The following is a 19,915-nucleotide window of genomic DNA, read 5'->3' as shown; positions in this document are numbered from 1 at the left end:
CATACCCACACTTCCCGCCAGCCCCCTCAATTACTCGCGTGGCAGGGGCCCCCGCCCAATCGCTGACAGGTGTACCAAACACTGTGTCAACATTGTCGAACTCTATGTTTTGCAAAGCGAAACCGATGGCAATCATCGCAATAGCCCTTTCGTAAATGTGTCAGTTGTTACTCGCGCAAGCCACCCATTTTCCAGAGCCCCTGTTTGGATAGCAGCGTGCGTAATCTCCGGAGACAATAGCGTGTCGGATGCTTGTTATACGCCAAGAGACTGAAATATCACTCGATGGGTCTGACATGGAGAAATCTGCCGTGATGGTGACGGTCGGAACAAGGTTTCTAACTTGGGAGGCGGACGGGGGGGATGTAACGATCATCGCTATGTCACAACGTCAGTGGAGATGGGCCGCGGCGAGCGGCCCTGCTTCGGTCGGCCAGGGTGAGAGCGTGGACCTGACGAAAATTGTACAGGGAAGAGATGTCGAAAGATCGCGAGCGAAAACTTCAGAGCGAAAAGGTTTGATTAGGCTCGCAGAGGATATTGGGCATGCGCACTGTAGTGGACAGAGTTGCCATCCTCGATGTATGTAGTAAAGAAATTACAGTCCGAACACTCCCTCGTGTCGCGCGTGTATCTCGCTATGTCTTCATGATAGATCGTTGCTTTGCAATCTTAGCCGCTTGAAAGGTGAAATGGTAGTAGTATAATGGGTATCGTCGTCGCACCGGAAAGAAGAAGAGTAGAAGGTATCAACAAAGGAAATGCAGCAAACGCTCCCAATGGACGCGTGGTATCGAAAGGCGTTGAACGCCAGGCGGTGAAATCGAATCAAGTGATGCCAGTTCAGAAGCATCGGCAGCCCATGGAGACCAATGCAAAGCTCCAGGGTACGAATAGTAAAGGGTCGTGACAATCGGTGAAGTACCGAAACAGGGTATCAATGTTGAAGGAACGGCGTCTCGCAGGCGAGCAATAGGCATAAAAGCCTAGAAGAGAAGGCGAAGTTCGTAACCGGTCGAATGAACATTTTCCGTGACGCTGATGTCGCCATCAACTTGAATGTCGGTAGGACCCGCGTCCCATTCGCGCTTCATGGCATGCACCGGCGGCGTACCAATCTCGTGAAACTCGGCAGTCATATCCTGTTGCTCGGGTATTCTGTTGACGGCATCGTCGTCCATCAAAATTTGCAGACCCTTCTGGTTAACGCGGATAGTCCGTGTAACCTTCGTTGGCTCGATCTTGATCTTCATTGCGATGCTTGCCACGAGCTCCTTTACAGTACGCTCCATCAGGTAGACTGCGCGGAAGTAGTTGTCGTCGGGTTGCCGACCAGCGAGCCGCGGTTGAACGAAGAAGCAGGCGACGGGCTTCAGCATCGGCTCTGGAGGCGGTTGGTAGGTTTGATCAACCCCAAGGGCTTCAATCCAACCAGACAGTGCGTGGTCATCAGAATATGGCCGTTGAACCTTGGTTGGAACGTCTGCGCCGCCTTGGACGCCATGCATCCCTTTGAGATCACCTGTGGCCGTCTGTGGCATGCTGCGCCATTCATTGGAGGACATACGCGATGGTGGCTGGTAGGGCGCCGGGCGCTGGAAGGAGGTAGTCCGGCGCTTCTCGGAATGGAGAGACTGAGAGCTGGGGGTTGGCGACACAACAGACGATGCTGCTGTCTGCGACTCGGGAGCCTCCCACATAGGCGCGTCTACGTTGGTGTCGAGCTTGGAGAGTTCTTGAGGAGTAGCGCCGAGGATCACTGGGTGGAGGTCTGGATCGTCCTGGTCCTCGCCCTTGAGGTATAGGACACTGACAGGCCTGGTAGAGCTGAACATGTCTTGGAGCGAGGCGAGCTTGATGTGAAGGTCTTCTTCGGCGGGTGCGCGGCCTCCTTGGTTGTCGCTTGTCGAAGACATGGACCAGGTCCTCTTGTGTTTCGGCACCTTCCCGGGTCGTTGGCTCATACTGCCCTTGGAGATTGATCCACTGCGTTTCCGCTTGCCAAAGTCCTTCATGCCAGACTCGACCTGTGCGATCTGCTGCTTTAGCTTGTCGATGGTCTTCTTGACGTGGGCAACATCGTTGGAGAGCTTCCTCTCGGCACCGTGGTCGCGGAAGAGCTTGACTTTGCAGTAGCAGAGCTCACCATCTGGCTTTTGGGGCGACGATCCAGTGGCTTCTGTGACCATTTCGGTCTTCGCGCATAGCCGGACGGGAATGCCCTTGACGCCCTTGGAATGGCTGAAATCGGTGGAGAGAAAGTTGAAACGCACGGCCAAGGAGCACTCGGGTGAGGAGTTGTGGGTTGGTGTCCAGGTGACCACGAAGCCATCGAACGAGGAAGATTCGAGTTCAACCCTGGGTCGTCCTTGGATCTCACCGCCGCTGACTTGGCTGGGGTCCACAAACTCAACTGCTTGAAGCCGCCCACCACGCTGGTGGGCCTCGTTGGTTCCGCGGCCCTCCTTCCACAGTTGCCAGCAGGATGCTGGTCGCTGGCGCTGCTGTTCGTCTTCGAACGAGATGCGGATGAAAGTCCTGTACTTGGTCGATGGAGACGGTGCTTGCGTAGGCGCCGTGTCTACCAGGGAGATGGAATAGGCCTGTCCCTTGTTCAGGTAGGTCACAGGGACTTCGTCTGATTGCTTGATCATGGCCGTTGGAGCATTCAGAGTAACATGGAAGCGGAAGCTGGAAGAGTCAGTATAATAATGGCGTGATGCAGATGGGGTGACCGACTTTTGATTGGGTGGAGGGGGTGCTGGTGCGACTGCAGCCGCCATGCCGTCGTAGGAATGGGGTGCGTAGCCGATCAGAGGCGACTGCTCTTGCATCTCGACTTCGGGGACCATGTTGTCCATAGACGAGTCCTGGTGGGTTTGCGTCATGTTGCCCTGGTCGAATGCAGAAGGCTGGTGCGTGAACTGGTGCGGTGCAAATGATTGGGAATGCTGCGGCTGCATGCCAAAGGGATTGACGTTCTGGAAGTGATGCGACCCCAGGGCGTGGGGATTGAAGCCATGGAGATGGTTGGCAGGCGCGACCTGGCCAGCGTGCAGTGCGCCTTCTGAAGTGGGAAGCGAGAGGGGAGTTCCTAGGCCAAAACTGAAGCCGGGCGTGTGGAGGTCGCCGGCCTGGCTGTGGTAGAGCGTGTTGGTGCCGCCGGGCGTCGGGGTGTAGTAGCCCGGCGGTTGGTTTGCGAAAGAGGTGAATGCGAAGCTGTTGGGGTCGAGCAGTGAAGGCGTGAACCTCCACGGCTCATTGTTCCCGCGCGGAGTCGGGTCCTGGTCCTTGATGTCCTCATGGTCGAGGTGGCTGGAAAACATGGAGTTAGCAAAATGTTGGGTGCAGGTGCAAATTGGGCGTCGGCGTTGTTGACGTTGGTGATGGTGCCGAGTGACATGGGATGGGGGGATCTCGGAAAGACGTACCGGGAGGGGTGCGCGACATCAAGCGCATCTGCGAGCGTGTGGCCGGGCGGCCCAGCAATCGAGTGCGAACGCTGCTGCAGATGGGGGAACGTGGCCTTGAAGTCCTCGAGGAGCTTTCCGTCGGGTTTTTGGCTGTTGAGTCTGCGCAAGTCAGTATGTACTTGATGACATGCAACGCGACGCGCGCAAATCACATGCGGGCTTGGGCGCGGGCGGGACGACGTACCTATTTCGAAACATGGCATCGGACGCACTCGCGGAGTTAGGTGATGAGCACTTGCGATTGCATCTGGCGGGTCGGTGGGAAATGGTCGGAGACTGAGCAGCAAGGCGTGCGGCGGCCCTGGGTTATGAGATACGGAGAGCAGCTGCCACGAGAAAGACGAGCCTTTGGGGTCAAGCCACACATGTCCAGGGCCGGTGGTCAGACGTCTTTTAGCTAGCAGCTAGCTCTCAGAGCATCCACAGGGCCTGACGGAATTGCAAGAGGGCCGCGCGTGGGCATGGGTGGAGCGTCGGGTCTAGGCACACGGTCCCTGCTGCTCTAACGCTACGGTTTTGCATGGCCCTAGGCGGCTTTGGTCCGCCGCCCTACTCTGTGCGCGACGTGCTGCCAGACTGATCACCCACCGCCCGGCCTGCACAGCCACAACCCTACGGCAGGCGCGAGCCGGCCAGAAGCCCTCACGGCCGCATGGGGAGCTGATAGTCGCTGCATCTGTCGCCATCCCGCACTCCAAGCGCACATCCGCCCATGGATGCTGGATCGCGCGGACCCAGCCCGATGTTTCTCGAATCCACTCCAGTTGCTACACCAGTGCGAGGCGCTCGTGCGCGGCTCCAGTGGCTTGATGAGTATTCCGTGCCCTGCCCGCAATTTGCTCGTCGCGACAGACGCTGCTCGCACACTATGCCCCCTTTGTCACCAGAGACTGTTGCGGCGCCTACGGTGTGCGTTGGCGCCTCAATGCGAAATGACATATGCCGGCCAGCTCCCGTTTCCACTTGTGTCCCGAGACTGCAAAGCCCTGGTCGCGCTCCTGTATTCCACGCGGCAGACGTCTCTGCCGCTGCTCGCCCTACCATTCCAGTCTACTGCCGGCCGCCTTCCCCTGCGTTCGAGCGCCGGATCAGAGACGAGGATGCCACCCCGCCAATTCGTCAAAGTCTATCGCCCAGGCCAATCCCACTGACGCCCGTTGGCCCTGTGTCGCTTGCGCTTACTCGGAAGACTTAATTCTTAACGTTATTTCACTACCTGTCAGGCCGAGATTAAGGAGTGGTTAGCGGGCGTTATCCCGAACGCGTTTCTATCCACCGACTGAACCATCAACGGCTTTCGTCATCGCCAGGCGCTTGGGCTTTGCATCTGGAGCCGTAAACGCATTGCAGCCACAAGAGCGAACGTCACTGCCTTATGCAGTTACACCAACCGCACTGCTGGCTGTTGCATGGAATGCTAGTCCGACACGGCCAATCGCACTGCTGGGGAAGCCTCGTCCGGTAGGTCCAACGGAGGATTCCACTGACGCAGCGATCCTTGTGTAAAAATAAGTGTGGCAACAGTTACAGACGGTGATCGACAACGGGAACTCTCGACGAATAACACGCCTCGCGCATTATCAGGTGGCAGAAACCTTTCAGTCAACTCGGCAATGATCGCCCGACTGTGGCACATCTTCGCACTCGCCACACTCAACGCCACACCTTGCTGATCACGCCTCAGAACAGAGTAGATAGCGAACGACGCGTAGGCTTGCAGAATGGAAGGAGCTGGAAAGGCCTTGTTCATGACTAGATGTTGCGATTAGATTCGAACATGTTCAGAGTCCAGCCGAGTAGCGCAGTGCTCTGGCGTAGTGTCAATAGCCGTACCTCCTGAGCGATGCATTGGCCATAAACATTCTAGAGTGAGGTCACCTCCGTACAACCGCGTCCGGATAGGTTCACCTCTCGACGCCGCCTTGTCATTGTGACAGCGCTTTGCGGGAGCAGCAGCAGTTGCGTCGTCTGATGTGAGCTGCCAGTTTAGCCATAGGCTGTCATCTCGCTAATTGACGCGACTAATTTTGGTTATTACGTGAAAAGCACTGCAATCTTAGACTGACACAAACTCCATCATCACAAAGCTGTGACAGACGCACTTGATAATAACTGTCGAATTATTCTCTTTCAAGCATACGGGATTTAGCATGACCCCACCATCTGTTGTAACGGTGTGAACGCTCCGGTCGGGACATTTCATAGTGAATCAATTATCCTTTCTGACGTTGGCGATTAGAATGCGTGGTACCGCACCATGTCTGACAGTCGAATCAAACTCAAACCGACGCGCTGAGTAACCGGCATGAAACACCAATCGCTGCCCGATTTGCCCAACATAACTCTAAGATCTCGATCACGAGTATATCAGACCTCCATTCATCAAACCGATGACGTTTTCTTCAGAACATCATCGCCCGGCCTTACCGAACCTTGTGAATTGTTCACTCGCGGAAGCGAAAGCCTCGGACTACCTTGAGCTGACCAGTGACGATGATTGACTTGCATCACTTGCAGCCCTCGCTGCTGCAATAGCCGTGATCGTGTTACGCAGTCCTGTTCCACTATGTTGGTTCCTCAATGCCGACGGAGAGTCTGGCATACGCAGGCTGTTGATAGAACTGTTCCTGCTCTGAAGCTCCGGTCGCATGCTTCCGATCGAATTTTCGCGGAATGCCGTAATAACACTTGAGCTTGACCCACGGCGACTGTCCTGAGGCCTGGCATAGACCGACTGGATGCTCGAAGCGGAATCTGCTCGACGGCTACGACCCAAGGATTGGACAGGGCTGGGAATCTTTGAATGCTTGCCCAAGTCCGCACCCAGAGTTTGGGACGATGAAGTCGATCTGATTGATCGCGTATCAAGCGCCGGGCGCCCAGTACGCATGAGAAGGGGGGTGTCTGAATCATCAGAACCACTCTCATTGGCCTCTCCATCAAGCGCTTTCAATTCCTCCGTGAGTGCTTCAAGCTGGTCAGCCCCAGGCTCGAAAGAAAACTGTCGGCGATGCTTTTGGGTTGTGTTGAGTTGGGGCTGCGACTGGAATTTTCGGAGGGTATGCCGCGGCGCAAGGCCTTGGTCGAAATACTCGTACGTTCCATTGTCAGAGCTGGTTTTTTGACGTGGGGTCTGGGTATCATCCTCTTCGACATGTGCTGTCAACTTCTCTGCCGATCTAGTCTGCGAGAACAGCATCATGAGACCATGATTGAAGCTGTTCACCTCTAGACCTCGACGTCTTGCGACAAGTGTACCGAGTGCCCGAAGAGCGATAAGAGCTTCGCATTCGGTGGCTGGCTCCATGCCGGTGTGCTCCAGAATCGTCATCTCGTCAGGCAAAGGGTCGCCAGATCCTCCCGAGAAGCCAGAAGCGACCGAACTAGTGAAAGATCGAGAGGGCCTCGTCTTCTGAATGGCAACGAGATTGAGCTCGCTCTGGACTTTGCGCGACAATGTAAGATTCTTGCTAGTCTGCGGTGGATTGCCTACAGGCAACTCTTCCATGTCGTTCGTGAACTGCGTTGACAGGACGGCCATCTTTCCAGAGGGGGACGACGGCCGGTTCAGAAGCGCTGCACAAGGTCAGCTAACGTACGCAAGGTGTGTGAGTTGGTTTGGTTCGGGAGAGGACAGTAAGCAAACGTATTTCGCCGCCACCACGATAGTATACCGAGAATATCTTCGCGGTACTATCGGCGGTAGAGTGGTCACGCGAGAGACTTATGTATGCGGCAACGAGAAGTACACAGTACACCTAAAGACTCACCTCTCTGACTCATTAACTTGATCTCCTGGTCAAGTTGCGCGTGTGAGAAGAAGTCGTATTTCGGCGGGAAACTGTCGTGCGAAATGGTCTTCCTATGACGCCGCACAATACTGTCTTGACGAGCCTGTATGAGTCTTCTTTCTGTTAGTAAAGGAAGAGCAAAAGATTGGACACTACCTAGGTACTCACCCAGTCATGCCACTGGCCCCACGAGCTATGAGTAGCTCTAAGCGCCGTATCTCCGCACCGTAACGATCTCTTGAGCGTGTCCAGTGCTCCTCGGCCTTTCTCCAATCCTTGAGTGTCTCCTCCAGCATTTCACTGAGACACTCCTTCTGCTCTCGTACCTTGCGATAGTCCTCGAACACACGGAAGAGGCCGCTATTGTGCTCCATTGGTATCGGCCAGGAAGTTGTTATCATATGCGATCGGACAGATGTTACGACGTCGAGCGGATCTATGTAGGTCTGGAAGGGCGCTGGTGCATCTTCACCCCATGGCGCAGAAAACGCGAACTCGGGCTCCTTGGCTGTCTCTTTGAAGTTGGCGAAGAGCGACGTGTAGCGAGCGAGCTTGGGCTTCGAGTCTCGACGTAGGGCTGGGGTATCTGAACGTTCGCTTGGTGCGTCATCTGCGTCTTCGGCGATAGGCGTGGTGTGCGCACCGCCTACAGGAGTCTGTGGTCTGCTGCTCTGTCGTGTCTTCCGCCAGGTAAGTTGAAGCCGACGATCACTCGAGTCATCGGTGCCTACAGGAGTGTCGACGTCAATCTTGAGCGGGGTAGATGTTCTCGGAGGCTTCTTTGGCTGCTTGCTGTGTCCCAAGCGCCAGCTTTTGTTGTCGGGCATATTCTCGTCGTCGTCCTTTGCTAGCTCTCTCGATAGATGCGTAGCGACAGAGAGCCCCGGGAGCTGAGATACGAAAATATCCATAGTTTCTGTGGGTCGTGATTGCCAGTTAGGTGAGATTGTGCGGGGCGACTGTCGAACAGAAGGGTAGGAGTTGTTGACTGGGAAAGCGCGGTCGTCTACGATCAGCTCTCACCTTCACCTCCGCTTCCGAATTTCAGCATGACGCGCCCTCACCACTGACGACGGCTATGAACGGCTTCTTGCTGCCCAGGTGAGCTCCAGTGTCATCTTGATAGGCGGCAGGCGCGACCTCGCCCGCTTTCACTGCTCGGAGATGTGAGCTCCTCGCTCTCCGCTCCTTCCTCACCTTCTTCCAAGGTTGTCACCTTTTTTTCACCTGAGAACACTTGAGTTTTCCGGAAGGTCACTCAGGTTTTGATCAGAATTAGTATACGCATCGGTGTTGCTAAAGAGATTCGTATCACGATAGCGCTGAGATGTCGCATCACGGAGACGGAAGGAGGGTGTCATGTTACCAGCGAAAGTTTTCGCTGTAGATCAAAAGTGCGTACAGCCGTGAAATATCGATATTGTAACACTGGGAACTTGATAGAATCCAGAGACGAGACGAGGAAACTGCGAAGAATAACAGTGATCAAATGTGCCGTCCACGAAGCGCCGGTAGTCAAAAAGTGCGGTCTCACAGACCGGGAACAGAGCATCGTCTCTCGAACTACGTGAAGTTGATGGTTAAAAGTCGCAGAAACGTCATGTTATTGTCAAAGGGCAATCCTCAAGATATGTCTGAAGTCTGCGGCGAAGCGAAGTGTCCACAAACGGCTAGCGCCAGCTGACCAGTTCAACACTCCCGAGGTCGCAACCTCGGGACAGTCACGGGCGAACGACCATCATTGCACCAACAACGACGAGTTCTGCCCCAGGCTTACGCGTATCGACGTTTTGGAAAGAGCGCAGGTCAACAGATGGTACTGGGCGACTGCTCGCATCGCATTGTGATCTCTGAGATCGTTGCCAAGGGAAGTGCTCTTCCGAGTTTCGGCTGAGTTTGAGTACCGTTTCATCTCACTCCAACCGCTCTGCATCACGGTGCTTATACGGTACTACAGTATCTTAACGAGTCTCCTCACCAAGGGAGAAGGATGAATGTGAGAGCAGGCTGGATGCCTTCTTCGACGATACCGAAGTCTGCTCACGTTGACTAGCACAGAAGGCAATCCTACATAATCGAAATCAAGCCGATACTACATATTCCATTGCATCATCGTCATACCCCATAAGGATTTGGGTACAGAAGCCGCGCGTCTCCCGTTCTTTGGGAAAGCATCGACATCTCTCCGACATTTTTGACACACTTCAACACACCTCATCCCCGGCCGTGCCCTTCCCGCAGAACCAGACCGCTCCACTCCCCGCCGTTGCTATGGAGCAGATCGTACTCCTTTCGCTAATACAGTACCAAGAAACAGGCAGGAAAGTCTAGACTCCGGTTTCAGCCTTCTCAGCGCGAGGCACAAAGTAAGGTACCAGGATGACTTTGTGATTGACAACGGCGCCTGATGACGACGACGGCGGTGTGCCTGTATGTCAGATGCGCCGTGGCTGGCAGGCTATAAGTTGGAAGTATCCTCAGGCTAGTAGACGCTTTCCTTACTTCAAGCTCACCATCAAGTCAACTTCTTCAAGTCAATCTTCTTGTTTTCCAACCTTTCTATACATTCACTCTTTGTCGCCGGGCGACTTTACCACGTTTACAACTACCTTCTACGCTTCTTCTACATCTACTCTCCGAGTTCAATAATCACCTAAACACTATTTCAAAATGAAGTTCTCCGCTGTCATCGCCACCATCGTCTCCATGGCCGCTTTCGCCATGGCCGCACCTGTCGCCAACGACGGTATGTCTTCTTTCCAAATCGATGACCAGGAGCAAAGACTAACAAGAAGTAGCAGTTGCCGTCCGTCAGAACCATGGCATGTGTGTCAAGGGCACCACCGCCGGTGTTGAGCAGATCGAGGGCTGCTAGAAAGTTTATACCCATGAGAAGACGTAGCAGATGGAGGAGCAAGATTACCACGAGTTGTGACTGGAGGAGAAGGAATCGGAGGATACAATGGTCATCGCAGAACGGCGGTGCCGAAACGATATAGAAGCGTCCGTTCTGGGTGCATTCAAGTAATACAAGACAATTGACAAAGCATCACGGTGTGATGGGCTTGAATCACTCTCCACGTTCCATGTTTTCTTTCTCACTCATTATACTCTACGGTGCTCGCCCTTATTCCTTGTGGTATTGCGGATTTTCTATCCACCCTGTGGCAATGATACTCATGGAATTGGTCTAGAACCATTCGTTCCTCGATAGCCTCGCGTTGACCTAACGTGGAAAGGTGCTTGCCAGTGGGCCTTCATCTAGACCGCAGAACTAGACCTTTGAGATCCGCTCTCGCGCTCACATATTGAGTGCAGATACGATACTAGATGCAGACAACATTTCTGCCTGAGCAGTGTTGGTATTTCACGCCACCACAGCAAAGGAACTCGAACATTACCCCTCACTGCCAAAGTACAGACTGTGAAAAAGAAGAAAAATGCGTAATTAGTTAAGTCCAACATGACCACATCGCTACATAGGTATATAAACGCTTGAACGCTTCCAAGAAAAATGTGCAAGATGAAAATGCCAGCAACATGTCGGTCAGGCACTATGCAAAACCATTACTTCCTCCTAGGGGTATGCACTCTCGCTCTGCTGCTTCTTCTCCTTCTCCTTCTCCGCATTCTTCCCCGGTCTGAAAGCATCCAGACTGATCCTCCTTCTTTCCCTGTCCCTGCCCTCATCTGCACCGCTAGATTCGGCCTCGCTTTCCTTCTCCTTTTCCTTCTGCTTCTTCTTTTCCACTTCTTTGATGGCTTCTCCAGTCAATTCTTGCCTGTTCATGCGTTCTACGACGTCCTTCTTCCTCGTCCTCTTATCACCCAACCAGATCAATAGACCGGCCGTTGCATTGCAGGCGATAGAGCAGCAGAGGATAACAGTGGTGATAGCAAAGGGACGAACCTTGTAGTAGATACCCCATGTGCACGCGCCGAGGGATATCTGGAGTAGAGAGTGGCAGTCTAGAAGTACGACGATGGCGACAAGGAAGCGGAGAGGGAAGGCGTAATGGGTCTCCGTCTCGTGGGGTTTGTAGAAGGAGTGTGATTTGCAGAATTTGGCTTGGTGATGTTCGAGCTTCTCTTGCTGCTTTGGAGTCAACACGGTGAATTCCCATTGTTTCTCAGGATCGCTTGGGTCTATAGCGCGTGGTCCAGATACAGGAGCGTGTTCGGCAGGGAGGTCATTATGATCGGTGAGGTCGGGAAGCATGTCCTTCTTACGACGAGACCATGTGAAATGGTGGTAGTGAGCAATGTAGATCATGTGGTATGTGTCGACACAGCGGAAGGGTGCTAGGCCGTCTCCTACAACAGCGAAGAGAGCAACAAGGACACTGTCGATGACATGGACGACGTAGATCTGCTGTCCGCCGACATTGGCCCAGCCGATGAGGAAGAGCACCCAGGCCAAGCCGAATGCGGTGATGAGGAAGGCGTAGAGGGTGACTAGGAAGCCAAGTGCTGTAGATTGTCAGTAATAGTTGAGAATATAGTGGTACAGATACTTACGTCTCCTGACATACATGCCGAATCCCTTGAGCGAGCGCTTCATCTTGGAACGTCTTGAGTGGAGCATGTGCCGTACGTGGTCGTTCACCTCTTTCTTGTCTTCGACGCTCCACCCAGACAAGTCAGTATCCTCAGGAAGAACAGCGAAGCGCGACTCAGTAAGCTGCGAATCTATCGTCATCATAGTGGCCGTCGTGGTCTCAGTCGCCGAGCGCTGGAATCTGGGAGCCGCCTGGGCCGCCTGAGCTTCTGCCTCCGCCTCGGCCTGAGCAGCACGAGCGGGTTCCAGTATGCGGTTGATCTCTTCCAGACTGTCGGTCTCGCTCTTCCGTCGCTTTAGGTTGTAAGTGGGCCGGCGGTTCAGCCATGGTAGGTTCGGAATGAAGAGCGAGTTTTGCATATTCGTCAAGGAAGTAAGTGTCGCGACTTCGGGGTCGATGGTGTCGAGGACATCGACCATGCCTGAGGTATAGTTAGACGACATGCCGTCTTCCACTGCAGGAGCAGGAGCATGAGCGCTTGTCGTCGGCGACTTCTCCTCTTCCTTCGTGCCCCAAAAGGGTATTCTAGTCTGTATCGCGCTCTTGACCTTCCGTAGTCGGCTTCTGTCCGGCTCTGGATTGTTGAGGGTACTCTGGCTCCCGTTGGCGGAGGAAAATTGTCCCAGCTCTGCCTCCTCGTCCAGCGCAGGCAAGGGCGTGCTCGCTCTTATTATAGAACCCTGTGGTTGCTGTGCGGATTGTCTTAGGGCGTTGGATGAGGGCATACGCCGTATGCCGATACTGGCTTGACGGCCGACTTGCGGTCGTCGTGGGTATTGCTGGGGTTTGGTCGGCGCGGAGCTGCTTCTTGCTCGTTGCGCGGCAAGAGTACTTGACAAAGGTCAGCATCGCACTCTCCTCTTTCTCGTGCCTAGAACATACCTGTACGTGACATGCGACGAGGGATCGGTTGCCCTGGTGGGCTTGGGGACATGTTGGCCAGCATCGATGGATGACTCTAACGAGGTAGGCGGTTCGATGACAGGTTGTTGCGTTGGTTGGTCCGCGGCTGCTCCAAAGTCCTGCGCATTCGTCCCAGGCTCGGCGCTCTGGATTCCTTCGTTGACGGCATGCGTGCTGGAGTTATCGTGGGGTGCCTGAGACTGCTGTGGAGCATGCAGCTCACCCGCGCCGGAGCCTGAAGATGTCGCGCCGGCACCTCTGGCGCGCGCGATACGCGTCTTCAACCTCTGTAAATCCATAACGACCACGGAATTGAGGATGGGGAACGCAAACCCCAGGGCAATTCCCGATAAACATGTCTTTATGACTTGGAAACGGCCGTGGCCCAATGCAGTCTGGCGGCTGAGGATTGGCTTTTACAAGCCTGGAATTTTGTCTTGGGGGACGTCATATTGCGCCGCAACCACTACCACCCCCTTTCCCCCAAGACGACTCACTCGCATCGCACGCGCGAGTAACGCTCGCGGGGACGGTCCACTAACGCCAGTCAGTGTTTGGACTACAGAGGTTAACGAGCGATCGTAAGGATCTCACGAAACGTACAGCATGTAGGGCGAGGCCGTTAGGGAGACATGCTCCAGGGAGCGACCTCGACTCCCCAGATCTGAAACTCCGGTTGGCACCCTTGCAATGATCGTTTTCGCTTACGGAAAACCGGATCCTGGGTGTCACATGCACACTGACGCTATGTCTCGCGAGTCGTGGATGTGTTCTGGGCGTAGCAACTACGAGATATTAATTGTTTTCGAGCATTGATACCGTTCCCATACTCAACTGTATTGATCTAAGAGGTTGCGGGATGATGCAGGGTCCTTTTAGGCGCACTGGTAGCTAGCGGCGGCGGGTACCTGACTTAGCGTATCTTCACGTTCCGTCCAGTACCGCTGGTTTGACGCTTGCCGTCTCATCTCAAGTCGCTATCGTTGGTATACTGACATTCTGCTCGGGGCCTTGAACACGCCTGCAGCATGATTTTGAAGATCATACACTGTCTGTCAGTCGAGAACTTTGGTTAAGGTGTTGCTTTTTCACATTCCTTCTAACATCTATGACGACATCCATCCCTCCATGAACCCGAAAGACCAAGAGAGGTCGATCGCAGCCCTAAGCGCTTATGAATCGTTTTCGAGGTATGTATCCAAATGATACAAGAACGGTCCGTCTGGTCCAAGTTCACAATCCCCCGCAGCCGTCGCTAGCCCACTCAAGAACCGTTTCGGCAAATCATCGCACTGGAGTAAACTATGGCCTCCGAAACCGCACCAACTATGAACAAGTAGCTCCCTCATTACATTACCAGCTACTGTACCTTTGTAGATAATCTTTATACACTCTGGACCAGGGGTTTTGTGAGCAACGTACCCATGGGGTTCACGGCGGCTGATATGCTCATACAGTGCCTGGGTCGCCAGATTACGGGTGTGTAGATCGAGCAGCAATTCAGCTATCACGTATACGTGACATATACTTTCAAGAACTTTTGAATCACCCTCGAGCGTGATGCGATTCGTATAGACGGCTTCCAAATAGTGCTCGACATCTTCTATTCTCAGCTCAGGATCAACATCGTAAAGATTGATAGTCTTCGCGTCAGAGTTATTCCAGCGGCCACTAAGCGCGTTGGCGAAGAACTTGGATCGCGACGTTATGATGGACTGGTGAACAAACAGCTCTGAACGCTGAGACTCGGGCCCAACGAGAACTTTGATGAGAGGTGAGGAGATGAATCTGGGATGCTTTCAGTAGTGGTATAAATTGAATGGCTGTTAGGACTTATTACCCGTCGACACCTAGTCTTAATACTTTGATGGATGTGTCAGAAGTTCTCCGTGGTGGCGTTGACATGGTGTTCGGACAAAGGTAGCGAGGTCGTTAAGTTAAGAGAAGAGCTCTTTGGTAGAAGAAAGAGAAAGAGAAAGGTGAGAACAGTCATGAATGTTGGTGTTGGATAGCGTTTCCTTTGCGAGATCTAGCTTGACAAACTTTCCGATCTTCTCACTAGCCGCTCGGCGGTTTGATCACCTGAGGTACGATCTCAACCCAATAACCCTAATAGCTGTTAGCATGGCATTTATCTCATCCAATTCCTTTCACTGGTTGGCGTCCACTTACATCCGGATCCTTAACGAAAGCCAGTTGTTTGAAGACATGCTTGTAGCCGTCTGGTACCGTTCCGTGTTTCCCTTCTACAGCCTCCGCGGGCAAGCCCATCTGCTTCTCTTTCGCCTCATCCAGCGGCTTGATGATCTCGTAGCCAAAGCTTTTGATCCTTTCCAGTGCTTCAGGGACATCTGGTACTGTGAATCCAATGTGACCGAAGCCGATTCCCGCCGGATTAGAGTAGTCGTTGCCAGAGGTATACGGCGTAGACGCGTCTGCGGGGATGTGGTACAGCTCTAGTAACCCCTTTGAGGTACCGAGGGTGGACATGCCTGTAAACGTTTCAGTATTCTGTCGGAGTTATGGGTAAATGTGTGTACCCACCACTATCTCGTGGTCCTAGGTAGTAAATGGTAAATGGACCAGCATTGAAGATGAAGACAACGTGCATGCCCAGGCAGTCACAGTAGAACTTCAAACTCTTCTCCGGGTCTTTGATACGGGTCATGAGATGATTAAGGCGGTACTCGGCAGTTGATGGTGAGCTCGGCCGTGGAGGAGGAACGATGTGCTTGCCGACCTCGTATGGTCCCTGTGGATAGTTTTCGTTAGAAGACGCCATGACTGTGCTGTCACAGATACCCTCGTCCAGAGCTTGCGTTTCTTGTGCAACCTCTCCGGCATTCACAACTACTTATATGTCATTATAGCTTACTAGTCTTAGTAGCCACATGTGGGGCATGTGGGGTAAGTTTGCGGCCTTGAAACCCTAAGAACATATGTTGGTTGGGTAGTGTGCTTCGTCTTTGAATGTTGCATACTCGGCATGCAGCGCGCCTAAAGAATATGTAGATCTTCTTCTTGGGAGAAGGGTGGCGCTTTCAGCTACACCCAAAGTATGCGTCACACTAGATAGTGGCGTTGATGAAAAGGAAGAACACACATATGTGATTGGGAATCTTTTCAGCTGAGCATTCTTCTCGATAAGCTCATCATCCCAGAATGATATCTCGGCGACTACCGGGAAAGCACAGGCGAGGATGTAGCTCAGTTCTTTCGCCGGAATCTACGCTGCGGACAGACATGACCCCTATGCGCTCTTTCATCCCATCTCTAGTACGCGTAACCAGGACGTAGTCTTTGCATATGACTACACCCTCGAATAGGTGGTTGCAGAGCGAGTAATGCAATTCCTCGTCGACATCACTCGTGACATCCAATAGCCATTCATGATCCTCGAAACTGCGCTCGCCAGAGCCGGAGATCATCTCGATAGTACCGCGTGCTGCGTACATTGCGTCTTTGTATGTGCTGGTTGGACGATCAAAAATGTGTGAATGCCGACGCCGTTTCGTTGGGATGTATGCGAACCGAAGGTAGAGAACATCAGCAACTATGCGCAACTGATAAGTGTAATCGAGCGCCAGATTACCGTCATTCTCGAAAGCCGTCTTCACCAATTCTTCCGTCAGAGGTTCATCTGTCCCATCGAACTTGATGACATGGAGTTCCACTGGCAGAATATTGTCCCAGGTCAACGGAGATGTGCATGGCCACAGAACAGGAGCAATCCAGCCCGCCCAGGACCAGCTAGGAAAGCCTTCTCGCCGGATAATCTTCGTGGATGTTTCCGGATTGACGACCCAGCATAGTTCCCGGCAAAACGCAGCATTGAGCTGATGTTTCACATCATCCAACTGAACACCATAAGCCCAAAGATGGGACCACATCCTAGATCTGGATTGGATCTCGGTACAGGCAGTCATGGTGTATGGTATGCCCCAATACTGATAACACGGGTTGTCTTGCGTGGAGAACGACCGGAAGAGACCACGCATTGCGTTTAGAACATCCGATTGATAGCTCAATGCTCGTTTCGTATAGCGCACGATATGCTCGCGGAAAGGATCGTCCCAAGTGCTTCGTATATAGGCACTGCTCCGCCCGATGAAAAACCCTGTTGAGCCAGATGACTTCTCCGTGGTGACTGATTCGAAACAGCTCATTGTGTTGCACTCAAAGATAACCTGCTCCTCAGTGAAGATGAGCTGCAGGCGTGAGTAAAACTCCTCTTGATACGTCCTGCACGGTACGAGTTCATGGTCAGTACTGATGAACACGTATAGATAAGGTAACTCACCAAGCTCTTTGGGACCAAGGTGATTCGCGAATGGGTGTTTTGAAGTCGTCTAACCCTGCTACCCATGTCGCGCCATTCAATTGAATGGAAGGAGGCGTAGTTCGACTTCGACCACCAACACCGGGTAGTCCATGATCAGAGTGATCACCAGCTGCAGCAACAATAGTCACTGCTGCCGCAGAATAGATCATAGCCATCATAGACAGCTGGGTTTGTAGTTGATGCGGATCAGATTGTTGGTCGAAACAATATCTTGGCGATCATAGTCAGCATATGTCCAACATGTTTTTCTGACGTGAATCCTACGCACTTATCGCACCACAGATATCGGTAGCCAAGCTTAAGGGTGACCTTCATTGCATCCTTGATCGTTTCTGGCAGGTTCAACAGGCTCTCCGTAGCACTGCCACAGCTAAGGACACTGTCGTGTTTGTTGGAAGCTGAAGGTTTACCCCAAACGTAGCTAAGTGCAACATACTCCGCACCTGGAGATGCCACGGTTATCTTGGATGACCTGCAGTCGATGACTTTGAGTGCAGTTCTTCCGGAAGCCCACAGCTGAGAAGTCTTGCCTTGATGCGAACATGCATCTCCATGGTAGGTCTTGCAGTGCGTAATCCACTTTCTTAGCAAAGGATAGTCAATGAGGTTCTTCGGTAGTGTACGGAATCGCAGGTTCTCATGTCCGGACTCTGGGAGAATGAAGCGGGAGACAGTGGAATCCTCTGATTGGACGTAGTAGTTCCGGAACGAGAAATCGCGAGGTCCTCCAACTGTTGAAGGTCCTTGATAGTCCAAGAGCCGAAAACGGGCTGATGTCCTAACGGTAGATGACGAACACTTTCCGTGTATTATAGCAGCAAAGAATAGACACAGCGGGCACTTGGAACCGTTCCTGACCACTAGCCTCTCGTTGCAGACACCAACTGGAACAGTAAGACGAGGTGCCAAGTTTTTGCATTGCATACAGAGAGTCGGAACTCTCGATTCCCTTGGAAGATCGGTATTTCGTGCAGAGGCAATGGCGTTCATGATGTTAGCGTTTCGGCAGAGGCGGCGCAATATCTATGACGTCTAGAATAGGGAGACGTGCCCTTCTTATGTCAAAAGCCCATAGCTATTCTCATGCTATCTGCTGCATGTATGCGTGGCATTGCTGCTTGAAGTGTGGCGGGGTAGGAGGCTCAGTCCCGCGCGTGAACATCGAAGAAGCCCCGAGGCAAGGCCATCAGAACGCGCTAGCAGCCGCCCCGCGAACAAGGGTCCAGCGGCAGTCCAAAGTTTCGAGAAGGAACATTTGCGCCGCCTCAACACCACCACAATACCGCCGACATGGAGTTCCAAAGAGGAGAGCGCGTAAACTTGAACTTCGATACCGGCGCAGTCGAGAAGCTGGATCAGGAAGAACAGCATGAACTCCCCATGCCATCATTCCCCACGTTCGTGGGCGACATCCAAGAGCGCGAATCATCACCAGCTAATCCTCCAGTCGCGCCCTCGTTCAAACCAAATGTGAATGGTTTCCCGGCGCACAAGAAACGCGTACCGAGAGTATCGGCCTTTAAACAGCAACGCGCCGCAAAGGAACAACAAGCTGCCGCGCCACCGAAAGCGCCGGCAACGACGCAGGATGCGCCTAAGCCGCGGAGCGCATTCGGTGTGGACAGGGACGAGGAGAGAAGGACAATAGATGAGGAGAACAGGCAGACGTTGGCAGCCATGTCAGATGCGGAGATTGAGCAAGAGCGACAAGAGCTCATGTCAAGTCTCAACCCAGCATTGCTGCAGAAGCTGCTTATGCGGTCCAATATTGACCAAGGGAGCAACGAGCGGGACTTCGATACAGAGCCGCCAGCACCAGCAACTACTGCTACCCCGCCGACTGACGAACCCAAGCCAGAACCTCAGCCAAAGACACCAAGCACGAAGAAAGTCTCCTTCGCGGCACCAGAACCCGAAAACGAAGCGCCGTCACAGCCAGCCTTGACCTCAATACCCACCGCGCAACCCCCATCAGACGAAAACACCACATTGACAGCCATGCCCGATACGAACGACTCAATACATTTCCCTCAACCCCCACAACCGCCCGACCTCGACCCAAACGACCCCTCGTTCCTGAAGAACCTCCACGAGAAATACTTTCCCACGCTACCCTACGACCCCTCCTCGCTATCATGGATGTCGCCCATTGACCCATCAGACAAGAAGTCGCCCTACCACCCCTCGCAAACCGCTCTCAACCCCGCCGAACTCCGCTTCGACTTCTCGGGCAACTTGCTAGCACCCAGCGTCGCACGATCGATGCCGACCGACCGGGGTCTCCACCACCATGCCGAAGCCCCTGAGGCAGCAGGCTACACAATTCCCGAACTTGCAGTTACGGCGCGGAGTAAAGTCGCGAGTCAACGGTGCATCGCATACCAAACCCTGGGTCGTATCCTATACAGATTAGGGAGAGGAGAATTCGGGGTTGAGAGCACGGGGCAAACGACTGATGGGCCGGCTGAGGTAGCCAAGAACCCAGAGGTGGAGGAAGACGAGGATGGAGAGGAGTGGGTGGAAGAGGATGTTGGCAGTGCCATTGCAGGCGGACTGTGGCAGTGCGTTGAAGAAGGGCGGGTGATTGAGACGTTGACGGAAGAGGCGAATAAGGAGAGGGGTCATCTGACTGCACGCACGTTTGCTCAGGAGGCGCTGTGGAATTGGCGTAGGGGCGGTGGGAGGAAGAGACAGGCTGTGTGAGCTTCACAATTCAAGTAAGACGACGGATGTATCACATAGATGTATGATATCACGAGAATTCCCCATATGAGTTCGAACTCATCGTTATGCATTACCCGTATTCTATTCATGCCCCATTACCGATACCAAGATGCTTGTCAGCAC

General features: G+C 53.4%; 7 protein-coding genes across 7 annotated transcripts; 2 read left to right on the top strand and 5 right to left on the bottom strand.

The window, feature by feature from the left end:
• Positions 1 to 986: 986 nt before the first annotated feature.
• J4E84_000919 (uncharacterized protein) lies at positions 987 to 3,671 on the bottom strand (the record flags this gene model as incomplete). Its single annotated transcript, XM_049383554.1, has 4 exons — positions 987 to 2,691; positions 2,740 to 3,315; positions 3,432 to 3,572; positions 3,658 to 3,671. 4 exons carry the CDS (start codon positions 3,669 to 3,671, stop codon positions 987 to 989), a joined length of 2,436 nt encoding a protein of 811 aa, XP_049249072.1.
• Positions 3,672 to 5,943: 2,272 nt separating this feature from the next.
• Positions 5,944 to 7,014, bottom strand: J4E84_000918 (uncharacterized protein; the record flags this gene model as incomplete). The annotated part of the gene is made up of 1 exon (XM_049383553.1): positions 5,944 to 7,014. One exon carries the CDS (start codon positions 7,012 to 7,014, stop codon positions 5,944 to 5,946), a length of 1,071 nt encoding a protein of 356 aa, XP_049249071.1.
• A 414-nt stretch (positions 7,015 to 7,428) lies between these two features.
• J4E84_000917 (uncharacterized protein) lies at positions 7,429 to 8,175 on the bottom strand (the record flags this gene model as incomplete). Its single annotated transcript, XM_049383552.1, has 1 exon — positions 7,429 to 8,175. One exon carries the CDS (start codon positions 8,173 to 8,175, stop codon positions 7,429 to 7,431), a length of 747 nt encoding a protein of 248 aa, XP_049249070.1.
• A 1,759-nt stretch (positions 8,176 to 9,934) lies between these two features.
• J4E84_000916 (uncharacterized protein) lies at positions 9,935 to 10,139 on the top strand (the record flags this gene model as incomplete). Its single annotated transcript, XM_049383551.1, has 2 exons — positions 9,935 to 10,010; positions 10,063 to 10,139. The coding sequence occupies 2 exons, from the start codon at positions 9,935 to 9,937 to the stop codon at positions 10,137 to 10,139; spliced, it is 153 nt and encodes a 50-aa protein (XP_049249069.1).
• Positions 10,140 to 10,841: 702 nt separating this feature from the next.
• On the bottom strand, positions 10,842 to 13,025 carry J4E84_000915 (uncharacterized protein; the record flags this gene model as incomplete). Its single annotated transcript, XM_049383550.1, has 3 exons — positions 10,842 to 11,734; positions 11,783 to 12,654; positions 12,706 to 13,025. 3 exons carry the CDS (start codon positions 13,023 to 13,025, stop codon positions 10,842 to 10,844), a joined length of 2,085 nt encoding a protein of 694 aa, XP_049249068.1.
• Positions 13,026 to 14,784: 1,759 nt separating this feature from the next.
• Positions 14,785 to 16,181, bottom strand: J4E84_000914 (uncharacterized protein; the record flags this gene model as incomplete). Its single annotated transcript, XM_049383549.1, has 4 exons — positions 14,785 to 14,835; positions 14,899 to 15,218; positions 15,271 to 15,478; positions 16,014 to 16,181. The coding sequence occupies 4 exons, from the start codon at positions 16,179 to 16,181 to the stop codon at positions 14,785 to 14,787; spliced, it is 747 nt and encodes a 248-aa protein (XP_049249067.1).
• A 2,177-nt stretch (positions 16,182 to 18,358) lies between these two features.
• Positions 18,359 to 19,771, top strand: J4E84_000913 (uncharacterized protein; the record flags this gene model as incomplete). Its single annotated transcript, XM_049383548.1, has 1 exon — positions 18,359 to 19,771. One exon carries the CDS (start codon positions 18,359 to 18,361, stop codon positions 19,769 to 19,771), a length of 1,413 nt encoding a protein of 470 aa, XP_049249066.1.
• Between the last annotated feature and the right edge of the window lie 144 nt (positions 19,772 to 19,915).

This window comes from Alternaria hordeiaustralica (assembly GCF_023758085.1).
Source record: "Alternaria hordeiaustralica strain BMP 2776 chromosome Unknown scaffold_1, whole genome shotgun sequence".
In the NCBI taxonomy this organism is placed as follows: Eukaryota; Fungi; Ascomycota; class Dothideomycetes; order Pleosporales; family Pleosporaceae; genus Alternaria; species Alternaria hordeiaustralica.
The sequence above is the reverse complement of the archived record's forward strand: the minus strand, read 5'-3'. Positions and strand labels throughout refer to the sequence as shown.